The sequence below is a fragment of the Vombatus ursinus genome, unplaced genomic scaffold, assembly GCF_900497805.2.
Source record: "Vombatus ursinus unplaced genomic scaffold, bare-nosed wombat genome assembly UNPS02014798.1, whole genome shotgun sequence".
Lineage (NCBI taxonomy): Eukaryota > Metazoa > Chordata > Mammalia > Diprotodontia > Vombatidae > Vombatus > Vombatus ursinus.
In genome coordinates this window covers 70,622,299-70,647,328 of record NW_020954576.1, presented here as the reverse complement: position 1 = coordinate 70,647,328, position 25,030 = coordinate 70,622,299, and the positions used below count along the sequence as shown (strand labels likewise).

Sequence of the window (25,030 nt, the reverse complement as noted above, 5' to 3'; positions counted from 1 at the left end):
CATGCCTAGTTCCGGTAATGTAATTACTTGATTCTCTGTACATGTTGAATTGATTTAAGTCATGTGGCAAATACTATAATTTCTACCCTAGAATGATACTGGTACAGAAGTCATCACTTGACATGACTGCATCACGAAGGGCTGCTGACAGTCAGGAGAGATCAAAAGCAGATCGGGTTGCTTAACAAACTATATGTCACTGAATTCAGAAAGACAAGGCTGAGAGCCCCAGAGAATAATGAAACCTGGAGGCAATTGTAGGAGCCAAACACAGTGGGTGCATTAATAAAATTTTAAACTGGGCTTCAGCTTTCCTTATATTAAAATGTCTGGTACATAACACATTAATCTTGGCCTTCCACCTTTGGATAAAACAATCTAAGCGTCTATGCAGAAAACTGAAAAATAATTACTTTGAGACAATGTGATTCAAAATCATGTAGTGTGTCCTTACAATCTGCATATATCTTTCACTATAATTTCTATTTCATTTTTTAAAAATACAAGTTACTTTTCAAAAATATGATGTAGACATGCAACTTATTTAAATTTCCATAGATAAAATTACTAAATTTATTCCACAGAAAGAATTTATATAGATTCTAAGACACAAAAAAAATTCATAAGTAGCAATTAATGGCAAATCATTTTAAGCACATTCCATTCAAAATTCCAGAAAACTATAAAATGAGTTTTTTAAGTTTTTTTTTCCTTGAGAAAAAGAGAGATTAGTGAAAAGATAAGGCTATGTCTTGTGGTGGGATGAGATGATGATAATGGAAGAAATAGAGAAGGTAGAACTGCTCAATCTAATTTTTGCTTCTGTTTTCTTTACCAAAGGGAATAATCTTGGGATTAGAAAAACTAGAACTAAAATGGCTAATTGGGAATGGAAAACCAGACTAAGTAGGATGATAGTAAGAACATTTAGCTACTTTTGATAAGTTCAATTTCCCAGATACATAAAAAGTACATTTTGTCTGATCTGATTCTTGTGCCACTGTCAACCATTTTTGAATGATTACAGAAAATGGAAAACAAGTATTACTAAAACTGGTTAGGCCAAATGTTGTCCCAGTTTGTTTTTTGTTTTTTGTTCTTAATGGGAGGAGGAAGAGAATAGAGCTTATAAACTATAAATCAGTGAGCTTGACTTTTATTCTGAGAGGGGGGATTCTAGAATTTATTATTAAAGGAATGACTAGTAGATATCCAGAAAATAGAGTGCTTATAGCAAGAAGCTAATGAGCATAGCTTCATTAAGAACAAATCATTTTAGACTAATGACTTTCTTTTATGACAGAGTGATTAGATAAGTATATCAGGGTTATTTAGATACAGTTTACCTTGATTTTAACAAAATTTTTGACAGTCTTTCATGGTGTCCATAAGGGAAAGATGGAGAAACATGGCTAGGGAATAATACAGATATGTTTACTGAGAACCAGTTGAATAGGTAGACCTAAAGAGTAATTGTTAGTAGTTTAAGTCTACTTAGAAGAATATTGGTAGTGTAGTTTCCTAGGGATCTGCCCTTGGTCTTGTGCAATTTAATCTTTTTATTACCTATTCAAATGAAGGCGTAGATGGCAGGCTTATCGAATTTTCTAATGACAAAATTTGAGAGGTATTACTTAACAGATCAGATGACAGGGTCAAGCTTCAATCAATCCCAATCATCAATTAATATTTATTAAGCAGCTACTAAGTAGCAGGCACTGGATTAAAAAATAAACATTTTAGAGCCTAGACTGTTGGGAAAAACATAGTCTTCTATCTGATTTCAAGCTATCAATTAAACGAGAAAAAAAAGTGCAGGAGGTAAGATGAGGTAGCAGTTCTTGCACAGAGGAAAAGATTTGGGCTTCTTAATGCCCTAGAAACTCAATCTAGGCTAACCCTATAGGCTATAGCTGTCAGGAAAGCTGATGAATCTTGTTTTACATTAAAACTCAAATAGTATCCTTACAACGTATCATTTAATTGTTTTATAATTGTGTCAAGTGTCAGCTCAATTAAAAGGAATCAGCCAACATTTAATATACATGGCATTCTCTCTGCTGAGAATACAGAAATTAAAAATGAAATAGTCTAGTCTTTTCTGTCCATTATTTAACAATCAATTTGGGGATATGTGATTTATCTACCAAATAGCATAAAATAAGGTAGAGACACTAAAGTATTCTAATAATACTTAAGAAGCGCTGATTCACTTGAAGCTTGGGAGGGAGAGAGAAGATTCCAGAAGATTTCATGGAAGAAGTAACAATGAATTTGGACTTTGAGAGAATAGGTAGAGAGATGTTACACTAATTGACATGGTAGTCTATTCAAAGGCATAGAGATAGGTGATTATAGGATGAAATTAAAACATAGCAAATAGTCCAATTTTTCTATAATTCTGTCAAAAAGTAATTCTGAATAAGGCCACATAGACAGATTGAAGCCGTACTATCTCTAGCAAACATCCAGTATTTAGCAAAGTGTCTGGCAGAGGGGAATCTCTTAATAAATGCTTGTTGAGTAAAACATTTCTGTTGAATCTTAGAGCTTACCTTCACATTTCTACGAGATCTTCCTGCGATATTTTAATCTAATGTTCTGTGACCTCTTTCTTACCTTCATGGCAACACAAAAAGCATTTAGAGACAGAGTAGAGGCAATGGATGGAGGACTAGTAGGCCTTGAGTCAGGAAAATCTGGATTAAAATCTGGCCTCAGGCACTTACTATGTGGCCCTGGGCAAGTCACTTGACCTCTATCTGCCTTTTTGCTCAACTGTAAAATGGGCTAATAATAGCTCCTATTTTGCAGGGTTGTTGTGAAGTTACATGAGATGATGTTTGTAAAGTGCTTAACAGAGTGCCTGGCACATAGTAGGTATTTAATAAATGCTGGTGTTCTTGCACACACACGTATAGTTTCTCTACCAAAGTCTCATTAGTGTCTCATTTTGTCATGAGGATGACTGACGATTCTGTGAATGGTTCATAACTCTGGCAGATTCTACTAAACTAAAAGAGTTTCAAGTATAGGTCTGGAAATGGATTGGATTTTTCACTTTTAAGTAGTAGTTTAAGTTTAAGAGAATTAGCCTAATGATGATTTTTTTTTCCTGCTTCAGTAACTTATGCCTCTTCTAATCTATAAAATTGTTGTCTGGGACACCTAAACTGGGACACTTCATATTCCCCCATATCACAATCTCATTTCTCATTTTTCTGCCTTTCCATAGGCTCACCCTCATGTCTGGATGTGCTTCTTCAGTTCTACTTCTAAGAATCCTTGGCTTGATTTAAAGAGCAGTTCATGCACAAAGTCTTATAGGAAGCTTTTCCAGACCAATCCAAAAACATTCATTAAGTGTTCGTGATGTGCCTGACCCTGTGCTAAGCACTGCGGATAAAAAAAAAAAAGGTACAGTCACTACCTTTGAGCAGCACACGGTCTATTGGAGAAACCTAGGGACCACAGAATAGAAGTCCAGTCATTTTAGAGTGGAAGTCAACTCAACAAGAATTTATTAAGGACCTACCACAGGCCAAGCACTGTGCTAAGCTCTGAGGATACAAAGAATGGCAAAAGTAGTCACTACTCTCAAGGAGCTCACAGTCTAAAGGGGGAAACTATATGTAAACAACTATGTACAAACAAGACAGATGTAGAATAAATTGGAGATAATCAACAGAAGGAAAGCACTAGCATTAAGAGGATCAGGAAAGGATTCTTCTAGATCTTTCCCTGAGACATGACATAAGCCAGGGCATCCAGGAGGTGGAGATAAGGAAAGAGAGAATTCCAGGCATGGGGGCAAAGGCACACAGAAGCAATGTTGCGTCTGAGAAACAAGTAAAGCAAATATCACTGAATTATAGAGTATATGGAGGAAAAAGAAGTGTGAGGTGAAGAGAAAAGTTAGGAAGGGGCCAAGTAGTGAAGAGACTTAAGTACCAAAAAGTTTTATTTTTTTAATTAATTAATTCATTCATTCTTAGTCTTGGAACCATGAGGGATCCACTACAGCTTACCGAGGCATTAGAGTGACATGATCAGACTCACAATCTAGGAAAATCCCTAAGTCAAATGAAGGGAAAGTAATGAAAAGCTTTTTTAATAGTCCAGGGGAGAGAGAGAGGTAAAAAGGGCTTGTCCCAGAATGGTAGCTGGTCCTTCCAATTGTTAATGTATCCCCTTTCCTCAAATTATTGTGCATTTATGTGTTTGTTTATAAATCCTCCATAGTTTGACACAGCTAGATGAAGCAATGTATAGAGAACTGTACCTGGAATGAAGACAACCTGAGTTCAAATCCTGACTTAAACACTTACTATGTGACCCTTGACAAATCCTTTAATCAGGCCTGCCTCCATTTCCTTATCTGTAAAAAGGAGCTAATAATAAATAGCAACTACCTTCTAGAGTTGTTGGGAGGAACAAATGAGATATTTGTAAAGTGTTTTTCAAACTTTAAGGCACCATGTAAATGTTAACAATTATTATTATGCTTATATTGAAACATTGACATATCTTTGGGAGCAGGGAATATGTTTTTGTTTTTGGTCTTTGTATATGTTGCATCTAGCAGAATGCTTAAAACACAGTGAACACTTAATGTGTCTATTGAATCAAATCTGAATACCTACATTAATACAATGACTTATTCTTGAAATATTTCAGTTTATGAAAATTTAATGGGGGGAAGGGACGTTCAGAGTACGGTAGTTTATGTGTAACTGATTTAATAGAAAAAGAAAGAATGGGAACAATATCTACCCTGAAAACAGCATATTAGATTATTTGATATTGAGATAAACATACAGCTCTTCTAACAAATCATCTGTAACTATAGCTTTGAAACCCTGCTCCTGATATTTGAATTGTGAATTCAAATCTGGCTCAGTATTGAAATCATGATGCTTCATTATGATTCCAGGAACACTTCAGTAATGTCTACATAATTTCAAAGACCTAAAAGCACCATAAAAGGAAATATGTTTTTCCCCTAGAATGTCCAGAAATATTATTTGAGTTGACTGCTTTATTTTGGTTTTTGAAGGTTTCTTTAGGGAAAAACAATGAATGACTATTATTTTCTCTAAGGAGAGACATTTACTCAGTTTATACAATAGCTTTACATTTTGGTTGCAGATTGTCAAGAAATAAAGACTAGTATGAGATGAGCAAGGCATTATTTTAGGCACTGTCCATCTATAGGAGAATCTTAATCAGAATAAGTGATGATCATTATGCTGAATATTTAAATCCCTGATCTATGTATATCTCTCAGTTTTTTAATGTAACAATTCTTTAAAAAAAGTTTTCCACCATCTTTTTTGTCTTGTTGTCAGCTTAATATCTAGCCCTTCTATCTATATGTATTGAGATATGGCACTGCTAATAATAAAGGATCTGCTCCATCTAGATCTGTGCTTGATGCAGTTAGATCAAAGCTTAAGATAGCAGAGATGTTCTCAGAAAATAAATAGGTTAAAGAGGCTTGCATCAGTTGAACAGACACCAAAACTCTTGGCAAGAACCTCTGCTGGTAGTATTTGATTTTGTCTGAATGCTACTTTTAATTCAAAAAGTTCTTTGGGAGAAATGTATAAAACTTCCAACTCTTTCCTTTTAAAATGACAGTAATAGCCTAGATGGCCAATAACCTGCTGGGTATATGTGTAACAGTGCATCACTCACGTATGACTTTTTTTGATTGAATGAATAAAGGAGAGAATTTGATTCCATAAAAAGTGATATAATTCAGAAGTCACAAATGCGGGGAGTTAGGAGAGAGATAATGTTTATAAGATTTATAAGAAGAAATATAATGCAAAATCCCAAAGAAATGTGGCATACTGTTGATCACATCACTGAAAATAAGACTGTAAGAAATACTGAAGAAATGTAATCCCATCCATATATTCCATATTAGATTCAAGAAGTAGTTTGCTGACTTTCCACACAAATAAAGTTAGATCTAAATAATTGGAAAAACATCAGGTGCTCATGGGTAGTCTGAGCTAATATAATAAAAATGACAATTCTACCTAAATTAATTTACTTATTCAGTGCCATGCCAATCAAACTACCAAAAATTATTTTATAGAGCTAGAAAAAATAATAACAAGATTCATTTGGAATAACAAAAGGTCCAGAATATCAAGGGAACTAATGAAAAGAAATGCAGGGGAAGGTGGCCTAGCTGTTCCAGTTCTTAAATTGCATTATAAAGCAGCAATCATCAAAACTACTTGGTACTGGCTAAGAAATAGAGTGGTGGATCAGTGGAATAGGTTAGGTAGACAAATGCAAATCAAAACAACTCTGAGGTACCACATCACACCTATCAGATTGGCCAACATGATGAAACAGGAAAATGATAAATGCTGAAGAAGATGTGGGAAAATTGGAACACTAATGCATTGCTGGTGGAGTTGTGAAATGATCCAACCATTTTGGAGAACAATTTAGAACTATGCCCAAAGGGCTATAAAATGTACATCCCCCTTGACCCAGCAATAGCACTTCTAAGGCTGTATCCCAAAGAGATCATACAAATGGGAAAAGGAACCACATGTACAAAAATATTTATAGTAGGCTCTTTTTGTGGTGGCAAAGAATTAGAAATTGAGGGAATACCCATCAATTGGGGAATGACTGAACAAGTTATGGTATATGAATGTAATGGAATAGTATTGTGCTATAAGAAATGATGAGCAAGCAGAATTCAAAAAAACCTGGAAAGTGAGTGAAGTGAGCAGAACCAGGAGAACATTGTACACAGTACCAGCCACATTGTGCAATGACTAAAATTGATAGACTTTGATAAAATTGATAGCCCTTCTCAGCAATGCAAGGATCTAAGACATCACCAAAGGTCTCATGGTAGAAAATGCTATCCACATCCAAAGAAAGAACTATGGAGTTTGAATGCAGATCGAGGCATACTATTTGCTATTTTTTTCTTCTATTTTGTTTTGTTTCCTCTTTCTGATGATTCCTCCTATTAGTTCTAATTCTTCCTTCAACATCAATAACGTGAAAATATGTTTAATGGGAATGTATATGTATAGCCTATATCAGATTTCAAGCCATCTTGGGGAGAGAGGGGGGAGGGAAATGGAGAAAAATTTAAAACTCAAAAGTCTATGGAAGAGATTTTTGATAAATCAAAATAAATTAATTGAAAAAAGAAGTACTTTGCTGAATACCTAGATTTGTTTGGTTTGGTGTTAGACACAGGAAAGAGTAAGCATAATAGTTTTTTTTTTTTGGTCACAGAAGCACTAGTTAAACTACCCAAGGCAAAGGCTACCCAAAAATTAATATATTTTCCACACCACATTAAAAAGGTCTCCTTTGTCCATCAGCATGGTGAAAATATATAGATGGATTATCATACTGTATTGTATCTTGTTACCTCGCAAATCTTTCTTCAGCTTTCGAAGGTCTTTCTGAAAGTCTTCAAACTTCATCTGGGAGGCCTGAAAAAGGTCCTGGGGTTCTGGCAGTGGAAAAACACATTGTTCTTTTCCAGCATCCTGACAAACAAGGTGGGGGGAGGAAAAGGTTTTTTGAAAGAATGACTATCCACAGTCATAGAAGAAACAAACAAACATACACATCATGAAATCACTCAATTCATGTTGAGTCAGAGTAAATTTAGCTGGGTACATAGAAATTACAGTCACTCACCTGATCGAAATTTCGAAGATAATATGAAACGATATATGACAGAAGACTCCGGCTATTGTCCTAGGCAGAAAGATCAAAGTGAGTAAAGGTGGTTTAAATTTCACTCACTACTAGAATTTTTAAAAAATTCTAGACAACAACCTATATATGATGACATTTTAAATGAAAAGTGAAATTTTATAAGACAAATTGTCTTCCTATACCTAAGAGGTTTAACTGCTTCAGGAAAGATCATCTACTTAACATCATTCCTCCTTTAATCAGACCAGTATCAGAACTGGTTAAAAGTGGTATTTCAACTATAAGAATTCTTCTGTTTTTGTTTGTTTTATTTATTTCCTGAGTCACACACATAACTTAATATTCCTTAAAGGTAAGCTATTTTTAATATTGAAATGTATGACTTTGTTTTATTTGAAAGAATTTAGAATTGACAGCACCCTATGTCCGGTTATACAAACTATATAATTACCTCTGGACTTGTGACTCAGTTCACAGATAAGAGAAATCATAAATGAACCCCCACCCACAAAAAAGAATAAAATGATTTAAAAATCACTTGGGCTTTATAGCAATCATTTTAGATAATGAATTATTACATAAACCATCAGGTCTGGCAGACTTTTTTTGAATTTGTACATATAGCATAATGAATAATGTATTACGGGTTCTGCAGAATATGCAAAATCTCATGCTTAAGAGGCTACTTCTTTATTTTTGTGTCATATTCATATAGGGATTGATCTGGCTGTAGAAATTGTATGCATTGCTCATTATTGCTATCACATTTGAATCAAAATCATGTGACAGAAATATTGCGAATGACATTTAGACTTTACCTACTTTAAACTAAATCCCCCAAGATAAGCGGCACGTGCTTCTGGATTTTCAGTTTGTTATGATTTTAGCCCATGGATATAGGTTTATTTTTATTTTTGTTTTAAATATTATTCTTCCCTCTTCATACCTCTCCCCCACTACTTTAAATATGATTTCCTAACCTAGATTTCTCAACCTAAAATAGGATTTGCTTTCCAGTGATCTCAGTGGCTTTCACTTATCATTTTTGATTTGTGGTTCTATTAACTCTATTAACATGAACCTGTTAATTAGGTTGAAACCAGTCAATAACATATTGACCAGAGGTTTGTTGTTCACAGTAATCTGCATAATCCTGTGATAGTGTTTTAGAATTAGGAAGGCTCAGATTCAAATGTTATCTCATATACTTGCTAGCTTTGTGACCCTAGGAATGTCACTTAGCCTTTCTGAGCCTGGGATTCTGCATGAAATGGGGATAATAATACACCACATAACATTGTTCTGGGGATTATATGAGGCAAGGTATCCCAATAATCTTAGTGCATTTTTAAGCTTTAACAGTTTAAAACTTGTTTTTAAGCATCAATTATATGAGATTACACAATGTGTCCAATAGTCCTATTGCAGTTTTAACCTTTAATAACTTAAAACCACACTAAGACTTTTGGGACACCTTGTGGTAATCTCATATAATCCTCAGAACAATACCATGTGGTATATTATTATCCCCATTTCATGAAGAATCCCAGGATCAAGAAGGCTAAGTGGCATTCCTAGGGTCACACAAATAGCTATCTTTAATAGCTTTATAACTTAAAGTATATTTGATAATGTAACACTGCACTGACTTTTGGGATACCCTATATAAGTAAAATACTTTGTAAACCTTAAAGTGCTTCATAAAAGTAATCTATAAATGGCAGTAGTAAAAGTAATTACAGTATTCTAATTTTCTCTAAGGAGATATAAAAAAAGTCCAGGAATAAACACAATTATTTCTAACTTAGCAAGGACACCAGAATAATTTTGTCACTTATGTTGGGCCATACAAAAAGGTAAATTACTTCTTATTTCATGACTGAATGTCAATTTCTCAATCTAGACCATATTTTGATTTGAATCAATGGGATCTGCCTCTGGGGAACTTACTAAAACATGATCCTTAAATAGAATGAAAACGGAAGATATTCTCTTATTATCTTCATAACCTGCTCAAGAATCTGCTTAAGGTTCCATATTAAAAATTAGCAGATGTCTAATCTGGTATTATTTATAGGTTCTAAATCATTTGGAAATAATATTTCCATTCAATTCAATAGGGATATAGTAAATGGAAAAGCATGCTCCCTTTTTAAAAATGTCCCTAATAATCTATGTGTTTAAAACTGTACTTCTATTGGTAAATAATATCAAATTATTTCTATATCAGAAGTTACAATGAAAATGTACAGGCTACAAATGTAGTAGGCTTTATAGGTTGAACTCTATTGAAAATAAAAATCATATGTAGTTGATTATTCAGTAACTAATTGGAAAAAGTTTAGACATGTGCTACTTTTAGCAAAAAGTCAACAACTTTTCAGTGGAAAATAATAGGAATAAATATTGTTATACATAATCTTGATTCCAATTTTTGATAGTTTTTCTAATGCTTCATAGTTTCCTCTCCATTAGCACCACCGCAAATACATACATGTAGGTAGATTCCTAAAATATTCATACCTAAATGTTTGCTATTTAAAATTTTTAATCTCTTTTACCATTTTCTTTTCTTAGTAGTATCACACATGCAATGACAGTGATTAGACTTAAGGATTCAGAAGATTTTGAACTAGAAACATCAGACAGATCATCTATTCTGAGCATCAGGAAGAGATAATTATACTGTTGTGGCTAGCTCTATTCTCTACTTTAATTAAATATTTCACTTCTTTTAGAGTAATTTGTGTTAGACTCCTCCTAATTTTTTTAAGGACTTGAACCTATTGGTCTCCACTGGTTAGCATCTAAATAATTAATTTAAATAGGAAAAAAATAACTATATGCTATTTTATCCTAGAAAAAGTAAAGGTCCTTCAGATATGATTTAGAAAAATTTGCCATAGGGCAGATGGTCTTTGGCATATACAGAATTGGGCAAGAAATCAAGAAAGAAATACGTAGTTCTAGCTGAAGTCATAGTCATCAAGAAGACATAGGATTAATGGTTATTCATTTAAGAAAACATTCTAATACTCAAAACACATACACACAAAAATGAACATTTCTTTTACTTAGATATAGTTTGGCATCAAGGTATAAAGAAACAATTATTACAAAGGACAAATAATGAAACTCCTTATTACTAACAAAATAATCTCATCTTCTAGTGATCCTACAGTCAGTCATAAAAATACTTACACTGCTTTTGACATCTTTCAGCTTTGGAAGAATGTCTAATCCAAAACCATCTGCCTGTCCCCGAGTCTTGTTCCCACCATTCATGTAATTACCAAAGGCAAGAACCAGACCTAGAACCTGCATAACCCCTGACCCATTTTTCAATGTCTGCAAAATAGGATAAAGAACAATTTTTCTTAATTAAAATTTTGTATAACATTTATCAATTTTACAAGAGTTGTTATCACATAATATGCCAAGCTTCCAATATATTTACTAACGTTTTAGGTCATATCCATTTGTCATTATTCCTACTTACAAGTTGTAGTTTATTAGAAAACATCTAAAATGCATGTTAAGAAAGTCACAAAAGACATGGAAGTTACATTTATATACACATACACACAAAGAAAAAAAACCCCTTAAATCAACTACATAAGCACAGAAAAGAAAAAAAAAACCCACACCAACTATATCAACACATTCTAACATACATTTCACACATGAGCCAAAAGGGGTGGTTGAGAGACAGTGAGCAAGTACCTTATGCCATGTCTCCTATTCTTTGCTAAACTAAAGAGGGCTAGAAAAGGGAGAATTGTGAAACAACAACTATTTCAAGAGAAGTTTTTGTAACTATTCTAATTTCACATACCTTCTTAGCAACCCAAGTAATCTGGCATCAAAACTAACACTAAAAATGTTGATGTAAAGAAATGCATTTTATAATTTACCCTAAATGTTTCACACTTGTTTCTTCCAAAGCTCTACGTTAGGCTTAACTTTGCATTACTTATACCCAGGTCATCAAGTTTTTTCAAAATGCTTTACTAATAGAAGAAAGAATGGTATTGTGGCCCCTATACTAATGAACAGCCTTTAAAAATTTTTGATACTAACAATTTATGCAGAGTATTAATGCTCTAACTTCAAGGAGGCATTTTAGCATCAAAATTCAGCTATGCTGTTGTCTCCAGATCATTGGGATGGACTAATTATTAGCAATTTGTTGAGCAGTCCCTTCCAAAAATCAAAGAATGCAAACAGAATGCTCTCAAATGGCATTCATTTGGATGTCGGATGTATGAAAGCCTCTACAAAGTGAAGATTTTGCTTTGGCAGCAGCAGAAGGCACAGTATTCTCTAGAGGCTGATGTGCATTGGCAGGAATCTTATGATGCTGCAGTGAAGCCCTAAAAGCCAATCTGAACATGTGCTTTGATCTGGAAGCACCATCATAAAATGTTCCATTCGGCAGGACTGCGATCCTTCATATTTAATGAGGACTTTAAGTAAATAAGAAGAAAACTTTTGAAATATGAACGTGACTGAGTGAGATTAAATATCAGAGATCTAGCCCTAGCTTTCTATGGACCAGAACCCACCTCACACAACTTCTGGAGTAGTTCAAGTTTGCGACGAATCGAGCAAATGCTTTCTGAAAATGTTGACTGGAACAGGATGCAAAAGACTCGCTCTGAAAAGTTGGGTATTAGTGATAGTTCATAAAGGAACCTGAAGCAAGAGAGTCAAATGAAGAGGGAAAATATAATTCACATAAACAGATGTTTAGCCTTATATCATTCCTAGCAATTATGTACTTAAGATGTACTTTCCTAATGGAAATAGCCCACACATCTCCTGGATGATTCCTCTTTGGCTATAAGAGGCATGCTTACTGTTCAGGTTTGTCCAAAGACTTGGCATTTTCTTTTTCTTTGCATGATCTGCCATGCTTTTCAATTTTTTCCAATTCGTCCGTCTGTGCTCTCTGGAAGAAAGAAGACATTTTTTTCCCCTGAAAACCTGGCCAATTAAACTCTAAAGATAATAATTATCTTCTTACAAAATCACTCTATATTTTCATATTCCTTAGCATCTGTTTGTAGTAAAACTTTACTTAATTCATGAGGCATTTTAAAGTGTAAATATGTTTAATGCAAACCAGATTACCTCTAAATCTTCCAAATAATGTTATTGACTATTAGTAATCTGCAAAAGATTTATTCATTCAAGCATGCATTGAGACAATACATTTTTCCTTTCCTGTTCTTTTGGCTGTTTATATATTCTCTAGGATGAAAGAATTTGCTTTTAAAGTGGTATTTCTCATTCAAAAATCAGTCAAGTTGAATTTGAATGTAATGTGATCCTAAAGATTTATGTAGTTATTTCTCTCATGGTAAAAGAAAGGGATTTATTTAACTATCTCAATCATTGTTCACTGCTATTTAGGCTATGAAAAATTCACAATGTAATTATTAGTTTGACTTTTAATGTGAACAACACAAAAATCACTGAACATAAACACAATGTTTGGGTCTCTTTTCCTGTGTTTTCTTTTTGGTAGAATCATGTCTCTAAATTTATTTTCTTCTATATAAATGTATGTGCTCCCCCTCCTACGCACACATGAACTCAAGATCAAATTTATTGTTCTAACTTTAATTTTTGTGAATCTCCATAAAATGTTCTTAGCAGCATATAAAGAATGTTATAGACATAGAAGAACAAATCTAACTTTAACTGGACTATTTTTTTCTATTGATTTATTTATGTACACTTTATTAGAACAGCTAGATGGTGCAGTGGATAGAGTACCAGCCTTGGAGTCAGGAAGTCATGAGTTCAAACTGGCCTCAGACACTTACTAGCTGTGTGACCCTGGGCAAGTCACTTATCCTCATTTGCCTCAGTTTCCTCATTTATAAAAGGAGCTGGAGAAGGAAATTACAAACCACTCCAGCATCTTTGCCAAGAAAACTCCAAAAAGGATCACAAAGAATAGGACACAACTGAAAAATGACTAAACAACAACAAAGTACACTTTGATCTGGTCTACATTTTGTACAGATATGAAATCAATCATGCTACATTTTCTTAATGCATGAAAGGGCAGGGGCAGAATCACATATCTTGTGCTTGAGGTAGTTCCACAGCACATAAATTTCATTCTGTGTAATTCGTTGTTAAAACACCAATACTATCAACCAAGAATTGCTCTGCAAGTCCGGATGGACTTTGGCCTGATAAATTTGCGACTTTTCTGATTGATGACCTCATGTAAGAAAGACTTGTCACCTACAATGAGGTATCTTTTAACGAGGGAAGCACAAGTAATGATTCACAGACTAAGGGGAAATATTGATTCTTTGATGGTCGGATACTTTGAATTTGGAATAAAGATGAAATATAAAATCTTAGGAGGCAAAGAGGACGGTTTCTTACAAATACTCAGTTGCAGCAAAAAAAATTGGAAAGCTATTTGCAGAACTCAATTCAATAAATATTTATTAAGTTCTCACTATGAACAGGGCACTTTGAGAGATACACCGATAAAATAAGAGGGGGGTTTGCTTTCATGGAACCTTATAGTCTAGTATGAGTTTTCATGGTATGGGAAAAAGTATCTTGGTTTTGTAATCAGAGGGTCAGGTAGAACTCTAACATCTGATGTTTAATATCTGTGTGACCGTGAACAAATCACTCAGTCTTTGTGGGTCCCAATTTCCTCATTTGTAAGTAATGCCATTTACCAGATGACTTCTAAGAGCCCTTCCCAGTCTACATCTTTTGAACCTATGGCACATACATCACTAACTATAATCTACCATAATGTATCATGGAAGCTTTAGAAAATATATGGGTAGGAATTAAATAGGTATAGTAGGGGGAGCATTGCAGGCAGAGGGAACAGTGTGATCAAAATACCTTTGAGTTACATATTGCTTCACTCTTCAGATAAATATAGAAATTATCCCAACAGGTTAGAGAAGAAATTAATAAACATTATTCACTTAAATGTATCTGCATAAGTCAGACCAAGTGAAGAACAAATGATGATGCACACAGACTAAGGAGAAATACTGATTCTCTGATAGTATGTCATCAATTCAATCAAGAAGCATGTATTAAGTGCCTGCTGTGTGTTAGGCATTGTGCTAAGTGCTAGGGATCTAAACAGAAGCAAAAGACAGTCCCTGCTCTTGGGGAGTTCACAATCTAATGGGAGAGAAACAGAACAAACAAATATGTACAAACAAACTATATCCAGGATAATTAGAAAATAATGAACAGAAGGAAGGCTCCAGAATTAAGAGGGATTGGTAAAGGCTTCCTGTCGAAAATGGGATTTTAGTTGGAATTTCAAGGAAGGCAGGGGAGCCATGAAGGAGAGCATTCCAAGAAAGGAAATACCCAGATCCTAGAGATGGAATGTGTAGCTCCTGAAATAGCCAGGAAGTCAGTGTCACTGAATCAAAGAGTACCTGGAACCTGAGTGTCAGTAGCCCAAAGGTTCCTCTATACTCCTCTCCTGGGAAAGGGCAGGCTTTTAAAAAGCCAAACTGGACTCTAGTGGACTTGGGTCCCATGCCACCAGAATTCCCTCCAAGATCTCCCTCCACCTCACTTCCATGATGGTCAAAAGTTCACAGTCACCACAAAGGAGACTAAAGACAAAATTTAAATTGAGCTACCCTGTAAGACAGCTTTGGCATTGACCTCAGAATCACATCACATTAATGTTTTCAAAAACAGAACTACAATAAAGGCAAGAAATATTTTGGCAGCTAAGTGGCACAGTAGATACAGTGCCAGGTCTGAAGTCAGGAAGACTTACCTTCCTGAGTTCAAATCTGACCTCTGATACTTACTAACTATGTGATCCTGGATAAGTCACTTAACCCTGTTTGTCTCAGTTTCCTTATCTATAAAATGAGCTGGAGAAGGAAAACCATTCCAATATGTTGATCAAGAAAACACCAAATAGGGTTCTGAAGAGTTGGACACAACTGAAAAAAAAGACTCAAGAAATATTTTAAGACAGGGCTTTACCATAACATGTTTTTCAAATTTTGGCTTTCAAACTAGTAAAAGCACAGGCATCAAAAGGAACTTAAAAAGAAAAATGAGGACCTATTCTGCTTCATCACTAACCCATTTATAATTCCTAAGACTTAAATGTAAAAACAGACTAGAAAGATATATATATATATGAATATGTATGTATGTATTTTTTTTAGATAGACTGTGCCAGAAGAACTAATAGTAGGAGCCTACCTCACCTGGTCCTCCAACTATTTGAGGGTTTAAACAATAGTATGGATACTAGATGCAAAAACCTGAATTTAACTATCTCATACATATAAATTATTGGGGTTTCACATTACTTCTCAGACCATACTTCACCCCCACCCAATATGCCAGAGATGCCCTTCAATCCCTACTTTACTTTAGACAGGAAGTAATCAAGGCTGATCCCACTACTTGATGACTAGAGCAGGAAGTTCTACTCATATCTGACGTCCTACCTAACCTAATGCACCTTCCCATTTCTTCCCATTTCTCCCCTTTCAGGAGATTCTCACTCTTATTTTGTTTTTAATTATCAATTGATTTCACTCTAGGCAATCCTTTCCCACCCAGTACATTCCAAACTTTTTAACCTCCTTCCTCCTTCTTTTCTCTTCAAAATCTTATCCAATTACTTCAAGAGAAATCTCTGTCACCCCCACTTCTCTATCTTCAATTCACTTGTTGGAGGAAAAAAACCTTAATCATAGGTGACAGGCATAAGCATTTGTTAGTGAATCAACTTTACAATAAAAAAAGAAAACATTAGGTTTTTAAGTGAAATAAAAATTAAATACTGGTGTAATCAGACTTTTAACTCCTTGAAAGTGCTGTGAAGTCACTCATCGAAAATTTCCAACTCCATGTATCCTTCTCTAATTTAACATGCATGTCATATTCCTCCAGCACTATTAAGATGATAATTTAAATATAAAGCCACATATAAACTATAATTGGCAGCATGCTTTTTAGTAATGGAGATACAAAAATGAATGAAACATGGTTCTTGCCCTCAAGAAGCTCAAAATGTAGGCTCTATTACTACCTAGCTGTGTGACCTTGGGCAAGTCCCTAAACTTGTCATGGTCTCAGTTTTCTCATTTGTGAAATGCAAAATGGGAAGCAGATGAATTCAAAGCCCTAAAATGCCTTGTTTTAAAGATTCTATTAAAGTCTCAGAAGTCTTTTTTCTACTATTTTTTCTCTTCAAGTATACATTATTTCAGCAGCAAAGTGAATTAGCATTTGAAAGGATAGTCTGTGAAATCAATTAATATTTGTAACATGGTTTCTATTGGAAAACGTGTTCTAAATGCCTAACACCTCATTTGCAGATGAACTTGTTTGTAAGATAGGAACTTCTTGTATTAGTTTAACAGTCACTTGGGGAGGAAAATCATAAACAGAGACAGCAGAGAGGAACTGGAGATTTAGTTTTCCTTTACTTTCTGCCAGTCATATTTTTGGGCTGGCATTCTTAGACAAAAGCAGAAAATTTTCTCCCTGTCGCCTGTCTTGGCAAGGACCATACATTTATATACATTCCTATGGCACCCTATACACAATAAAACACTGTAGTGGTGACCATTATCCTTATAAAAATTCTCTGTATCTTCAAATATTCTCAAAGGTGAGGAGCAGAGGCCATTTCAAAATACTCTAATGAAAAGAACATTGGACTTGGAGTCAGAAGAGTGAAATTTAAAACCCACTTCAGATACTAGCTCTGTGACCATAATGCAAGATAATTAACATCTTAGAGCCTCAATTTCTTCATCTACAAAATGAGGAGAATAATATTTGCACTACCTAGTCTCACAGGAATGTCACAAGAAAAGCAATTTGTATACCTTGAAACATGCAATGTGAGTTGCAGTGGTTGGGAATGATTCAAACTTGTTGTCAGAATCAGAAGGAAGTAATGATAATCTTGTAAATAATAAAAAAAAATTCTCCTGAGGTACATATTTTATATTTTGTGCTGATTCTTCTACTTCACCCTAAGTGAGGAGGTTAAGTGAGTAAAGAACCCAAAAGTATTCACTGGAGGGCCATCTTTTCGAGCTTGTTAACCAAGAAAGAAAATTTGCCAGAGAGTCTGTAGATATTGCCATAAATAACACCCAACTGCCCATCCCTTTATCCCTCTCCCACTCCCACTTTCCATCGAGATTCAGGAGGTATCATGATACAACTGACACAAGGTTTGAATGTATTCTGTAACTTGTCTGGTAGTCAATGAAGAGTAATCCTTCACAATGCTAAAAATAGTTTTTGACTAGCTATGTTAAAGTAGACCAAAGAACTTCTCTTGAGGCTAGCAGGATACATATTCTGTTGAGTTAACTCCTATGCTTGTTTTCATAAGGTAGGTCTGTGACACTTCATTTGTTTATTCATATCTTGTCTAAAAACACTGAACTCTATTCTTTCATTTACAGCACTGTTCTTGATGCTTGCTAACTATGCTTATACATTGCATATATTGCATCCTGGTGGATAGGGGTGCCAGGATGAATCAAGAGAAGGGACCAATAAGCCCTTTACTATTTTTGTCATGATTTTTTATGGAGTCTCGACAAGTTATAATCAATAAACTGACATTACTGAAGTCTTCCTATATGTAAAGGACTGTACTAAGTACTATGAGGGATATAAAAATATATCACTGGGGTGTAGACCCAATCAATCAATCAACAAGCTGTACCCTATGCGTCAGGGACTGTGTTAAACACTAAGGATACGAAGATTGAAATAAAATCCACTACCCTTAAAGGGCTTATGTTTTAACAGGGGAGCCCTCAGGTAAATGTGGGCAGAGGCAACTAGGTAGCGCAATGAATAGAGTGCTGGACCTGTTGTCAGGAAGTTAAAATTTGGTCTCAGATACAAGGTGTGTGACCCTGGGCAAGACATTTAACCTCTGTCTGCCCTAGTTTCCTCAATTGTAAAATGGGAACCTATTTCCCAGGGTTTTTGTGAGATTAAAAGTAGACATCTTAAATCACTTTGTAAATCTCAAAACACTATATAAATGCTATTATTATGTCACATTTATTATGATTATTATATTATGTAAATATGCAACAGAAGTGTATACACACACACCTACATACACACACACACACACACACACACACGTATACAAAAGGTATGAAGAACTTAGAGAATAGTTTGAGATTTATTTTTTGGTGGGGGGAGGATCCTGGCCAATATGGGAATTTGTTTAGTCTTAGTCTTACTATACATATTTGTAACAGAGCTTTATCTTGCTTTATCAATGGGGGCAGAAAGGGGGAAGAGATAGAGAAGGTGAACTTAATAAAAAATAAAATAAATATTAATTTAAAACAAAATGAATAAAAGGTAGTTTGGGGAGAGAAGGCATTAGGAGCTGTGAAGATCAGGAAAAGTGTTCAAGTATCACATTGGGTTTGAAGCAGTCCCAAACGCAGAGATGAGAAGGAAATTCATTCTAATCCCAGGGGCAGCCCAGTACAAAAACATGGGAGATAGAGCGTCTTGTGTGAGGAAGTATGTGAGTACGGCTATACCACAAAATGTGTCGAACAGAATAAAGCTTAAGAAGGCTGTAAAAGTAGGAAGGAGCTTGACTGTGTAAAGATTTAGAGGGCAAATGGAGAATTCTATTTTACATTGGAATTAAAATGGAACTAGTATAGTTTACTAAATGGGGGAGGGATTGAGATGGCTAAACCTGTGCTTGAGAAACAGCACTTAGCTCTGGGAAAAAGTAGACTGGAGTTGGGGGTAGCTCGAGTGAGGATGGAAGACCAAATAGGAGGTTCTTGCAATAGGTCAGGCAAGACCCAGTAAGGACCCAAACTAATGTGTAACTGGTAAGAAGGGAACATTTGCTAGTGATATGGAAATAGAAAAATAAGAATTGTCAACTAATTAGATATGGAAGATGAATGAGAGTGAGGAGCAGAGCATGACATTGACATGGAAAACATATGTCTGGAAGAATGGTGATACCCTAACCTCAAAAGGGAAATTCAGAAGATAGGTCAGATTTAGAGGGAAAAGATGATGAATTATTGCTTTGGAAATGGTGAATCACAGCTGTCTTTGAGACATACAATTCAAAATGTCTAATATATATTTGGTGATGTTGAACTAGTGGTCTGGTGATAGACCAAAGCTGGATATCTGTATCTGGAAATCATCTATCTAGAAATGATAACTATAAGTAGCTTGTTCCTTGTGCCCCCAGCTATTAAGGCTTTCATCTTTCTTTCTTTCAATCAGGGTTAAATGACTTGCCCAGGGTCACACAGCTAGTAACTTTCTGAAGGCAGAATTGAACTCAGTTCCTCTTGACTTCAGGGCTAGTGTTCTATCCACTGTCCCACTTATTTGCCCCTTTTTTCTTCTCTTTTTTTTTAAATGCCTTCACCTTTCATATTATCTTCATCTACTCTTTTTTTCAATGCAATCAAAAGTGTTTATTTTACCTTTTGTCATTCTATCTTTTGTTTGTTTGATCATGAACTCTTCCCCATCCATACATCTAACATAATTTTTCCATGTTCCTCTAATTTCTTCTCTTTTTTCTTTTTTTATTAATTTCTTTTGATTTATCAACAATCACTTCCATAAGCTCTTGAGTTTTAAATTTTTCTTCCCCTCCCTCCCCACCTCTCTTCCCAAGACAGTACACAACCTGATATAGGCTATACATATACATTGTTATTAGACATATTTTCACATTAGTGATGTTGTAAGTAAGAATTAGAACCAATAGGAAGAACCACCAGAAAGAGGAAACAAAACACAACAGAAGAAAAAAATAGCAAATGATATGCTTCAATCTGCATTCAAACTCCATAGTTCTTTCTTTGGATGTGGATAGCATTTTCCATCGTGAGGCCTTTGGAGATGTCTTAGATCTTAGGGTTAAGTCTATCCATATCAGTCATCACATAACATGGCTGTTACTGTGTACAATGTTCTCCTGTTTCTGCTCACTTCAGTTAGCATCAGACCATACAAGTCTTTACAGGTTTTTCTGAAGTCTGCCTGCTCATCATTTCTTACAGCACAACAGTATTCCATTACATTCATATACCACAACTTATTCAGTCATTCCCCACTTGATGGGCATCCTTTCAATTTCCAATTCTTTGCCACCACAAAAAGAGCTGCTATAAATACATGTGGGTCCTTTTCCCATTTGTATGATCTCTTTGGGATACAGCCCTAGAAGTGCTATTGCTGGGTCAAAGGGTATGCACATTTTTATAGCCCTTTCGGCATAGTTCCAAATTGCTCTCCAAAATAGCTGGATCATTTCACAACTCCACCAACAATGCATTAGTGTTCCAATATTCCCACATCTTCTCCAAATATACTCTTGTATATATTTTGTATCAACCTAAATGTTTACATCTTTTATCACATGTTAGAATGTAATCTCCTTGAGAGCATGGACTATTTGTTTTTTGTTTGTCATATTTTGTTTCTCATTATATCTCCAGAGTTTAGCACAGTGTTTGGCACACAGTAAGTCAATTCAGGTCAAATCAATAAGCATTTATTAAGAGCTTACTATATGCCATGACACTGTGCTAAGCTCTGAGGATACAAATACAAGCAAAAAGAAAGACAGTTTCTGTCCTCAAGTAGCTAACTTTTTGAGAAAGTTGAGGCATGGTAGCAAACTCTCAGGAGTCAGAAGGAGAGCCAGGAGAGAAATATATAAGTGCTTGATGACAGATTGACAAAATCCATGGAACCTGATAAAATTGACAAATGAGAAAATATATAGAAAAATGGACTTGAGAAGGAGGTTTTGCGTGTGTGTGTGCATACATTGATATATATATATATATATATATATATACACACATATATATATATAACAATGCCATATCCAAAAAGAGAATTTGTTTACTAATTAAGAGATTACTGGTCATTTAAGAGAGAACAGTTTCATTTGAGTGATGATGTCAGAAATCAGATTGCAGAGGGCTTGCAAGACAGTGAGTTGAGAGGAAATAGAGGCTGAGTAGAGAGTTCTTTCAAAGGATTTGGCTGAAAAGACAAGAGAGATTTAGGGTTATAACTAGCAGGAATGAAAGGATCTAGTGACTATTTTTTTAAAGGTGGAGGACATGAGTGTGTTTGACAGAAGGGGAGAAACCAGTAGATATGGAGAGTTTAATGATAAGAGAGACATCAGGGCTCACAGGAGCAGCGATATATGATACAAAATGGGAAGGGATGGGATCAAGGGTACACGTAGAGGGTTTAGCTTTAGTGAGAGAGCCACTTCATCAGAGACCAAAATAGTGGCGGAAACAGTAGGGAATGATGTCAGAGGGTTGAGAGATAAGGAGCAATGGCTGTTAAATGAGAAAAGGGGTAAAAAAAAAAAAAGAAGCTCACAGTAAATGTCCTAGGCTTCCTTCATAAATTAGGCAAGGAATTAAGCTTTTGTAGGTAGGGGTTAGAGGGTGGTATGGGAGATTTGAGGAAACAAGAGAGACAATATATAAATTCACAAAATATTAAATGCAAGGGTTAACAATACAAGATGAAAATTCAAGAGATATCAAAGCATTGTATGCCATTTCAGAATCAAGAATGTTTGAGTAGGAAAAGAATTCCAGAAACTATCCATCTCATCCCATGCCATTTACATTATTGCCTTCTCCAACTTTAAAGTGACACCTTTCACAACTTCAACATAGGATCATCCAAGCTTTCAATTAAAGATATAATGGGAGCAGCTAGGTGGCACAGTAGATAGAGCACCGGCCCTGAAGTCAGAAGGACCTGAGTTCAAATCTGGCCTCAGACCAAACACTTGACACTTACTAGCAGTGTGATCCTGGGCAAGTCACTTAACCCCAATTGCCTAACCAAACACTTGACACTTACTAGCAGTGTGATCCTGGGCAAGTCACTTAACCCCAATATCCTAAAAAAAAAAAAAAAAAAAAAAGACATAATGGGAAGGAAAATATACTACCCTCGAAGGCAGCCCACTTCTGGACATCTCTAAAAGTTCAAAACTATTTTCTTTACACTAAGGCAAAAGTGCCTCTCTGAAACTTCTGCCACCTCTCACTCTTAGTTCTAAGAAATATGTGGAATGGGCATTTAAGTGTTTTGGGTCTAGAAGTGAGTAAGATCACAGCCTGAAGACTTATCTTGGAAGAATTGACCAGGAAGCTATCTATATATTAAAGGTTTAAAATGTTAAATATTTTATTTATTATTTAATATTTATTTTTATTTAAATATCCATTCATTCATTTGTCCGATTATCTGTTTTTGAAAAAATTGGGAGAACAACCATTTGTTCCTTTCAAAGTTATATGCCTTTCAAAGCTATGTCTCAGAAAGAATTCTTAACCAAAGATGGAATAAAAACAATAGAAGTTAAAATAGATAATTTTAATTACATTAAAACCTTTGATAAAAAAAAGTTACTGGAACTAGGATAAGAAACAAAGGTGCTGTTTTGACAGGGAATATCTTTGCCCTAATTATCTCTGATAAAATCCTACTATTCAAGATATGTAGAGAACTAATACTAATATATAAAATATATAAGAAGAGCCATTCCCCTGTAGATAAGTGGTAAAAATATGAATAAGTCAAAAAAAATTAAAGAGCTACAAACTATTAAAAGTCATATGAAAGATTTATCTAAATCTATGATAAGAGAAATGCAAATCAAAACAACTCCGAGGTTTCATCTCATAACTCAAAAACTGACAAAAATGACCAAAAAAAAATGGGAATAATCAATGTCAGAGGGTCTGTGGAAAGGTAGCCACATTAATATGTCACTGTTGAAAATGTGAAATGATTCATCCATTCTGGTGAGTAATTTGAAATTATCTAAGAATGTGACTAAAATGCCCATGCCCTTTGACCCAGAGATTTCACTGCTAGGCTGAAATCCCACAGAGGTCAAATACAGAAAGAGAGGTCCCATCTGCACCAAAATATTTGCAACAACATTTTTTTGGAAGCAAAGAATTGAAAACAAAATAGAATCCTGCCAAATAGATAAGGTTAAAAAAAAAGTTTGTGCTACAAGAAAGAATATGATAACTGATGCAAAGTAAAATAAGTAAGACCAGGAAAATATTATGTTGAATAACAGTTAAAATGGAAAACAAAAAATTAAAATCTATAATTATCATAATTAAGCTTATCCTTGAAGAAGATGAAAAAATATACTTCTTTCTCTTCGTAGATGTGGAGCATTATGGATTTAGAAGGCTGCAAATATCAAACATAATACATTGGTTACTTTTGTTGAACTGCTTTTTTAGTTTTTCCTATTTATTTAAAAAAATTGGGTATTATTATGGTTGTTGTTATTTTTACTTCAGCTTTGAAACACTTGCTTTGATGTCCCAAGATCCTGTTTGGAGAGTGGCTCACATGTAGGCAATGGTAACAGACTGGCTGCTTCAGCTATGTGCTACGTTAGTCTCCTACCATCTTATTACCAGCTACCTTGCTGACACTTGCAACTCTGCAGAAATTGAAATTGTGTCTTCCAGACTCCAAGTATAGCATTCTGTCTACTACACCATTTCTCTAGTGCTAGTATGATGCCAGGTTTCTGTGGGATTGCCTAGAACCATAATCACCATTCATATCATTTCTATAGGGAAAAATATCTGAAGTTCCAAGTAATCTACTATTACAACAGAACTCACTTGTACATTGGAGAGTACCTGTATAATCTTGGCTAGGTAATAATTTCTCTAATTATAAAAATTAATTTTTCAGTAGAGAATCTGTGGTTTTTAAGAGCTACAAGTTGCATAATGTAATATACGAAATCTTCCCATTCCCCTACCCAGCAGAAAATGACATATAATAGATTTGCAAATGTCTTGACTGAGAGGCAATTTCAAAATGGTGGTCCCATATACTACATGGAATGCTAAAGTTATTTATCTATTGGCTAAAAGTTATTTTTTCAGAAAACTAGAATTGAATATCCATCTCTTAACCCCATATTGGCAAGCATGTATGGTACCAGAAACATTGAGCCAAAAGTACACAGATCACCATCTGGAAACATTTAACTTTCCAAATGTGATCACTATTTAGGGAAATCATGATTGGAGTTGTGCATCCTTGCTTAGAAGCTTGGTTATTTATCATTATCATAAGCTTGTTGCTCAGTGAATTCATATATTTATTTATTTTGTAAATTATAGGACAAGGAAATAACAAAGGGATGCTTCCTTCAAACATAACATCTAAACACTCTAACAATGAA

The 25,030-nt window shown here is 34.8% G+C and overlaps 1 protein-coding gene across 1 annotated transcript in view; it reads right to left on the bottom strand.

Moving 5' to 3' along the window:
• LOC114050023 (formin-2-like) overlaps positions 1 to 25,030 on the bottom strand; it is a 473,042-nt gene that overhangs the window by 153,372 nt on the left and 294,640 nt on the right. The window contains exons 7-11 of the mRNA XM_027871548.1: positions 12,576 to 12,667; positions 12,282 to 12,411; positions 10,918 to 11,064; positions 7,696 to 7,755; positions 7,421 to 7,541 (exon numbers count right to left, since the gene is read on the bottom strand). Coding sequence (XP_027727349.1) covers positions 7,421 to 7,541; positions 7,696 to 7,755; positions 10,918 to 11,064; positions 12,282 to 12,411; positions 12,576 to 12,667 — 550 coding nt within the window. The remainder of the gene's footprint in view (positions 1 to 7,420; positions 7,542 to 7,695; positions 7,756 to 10,917; positions 11,065 to 12,281; positions 12,412 to 12,575; positions 12,668 to 25,030) is intronic.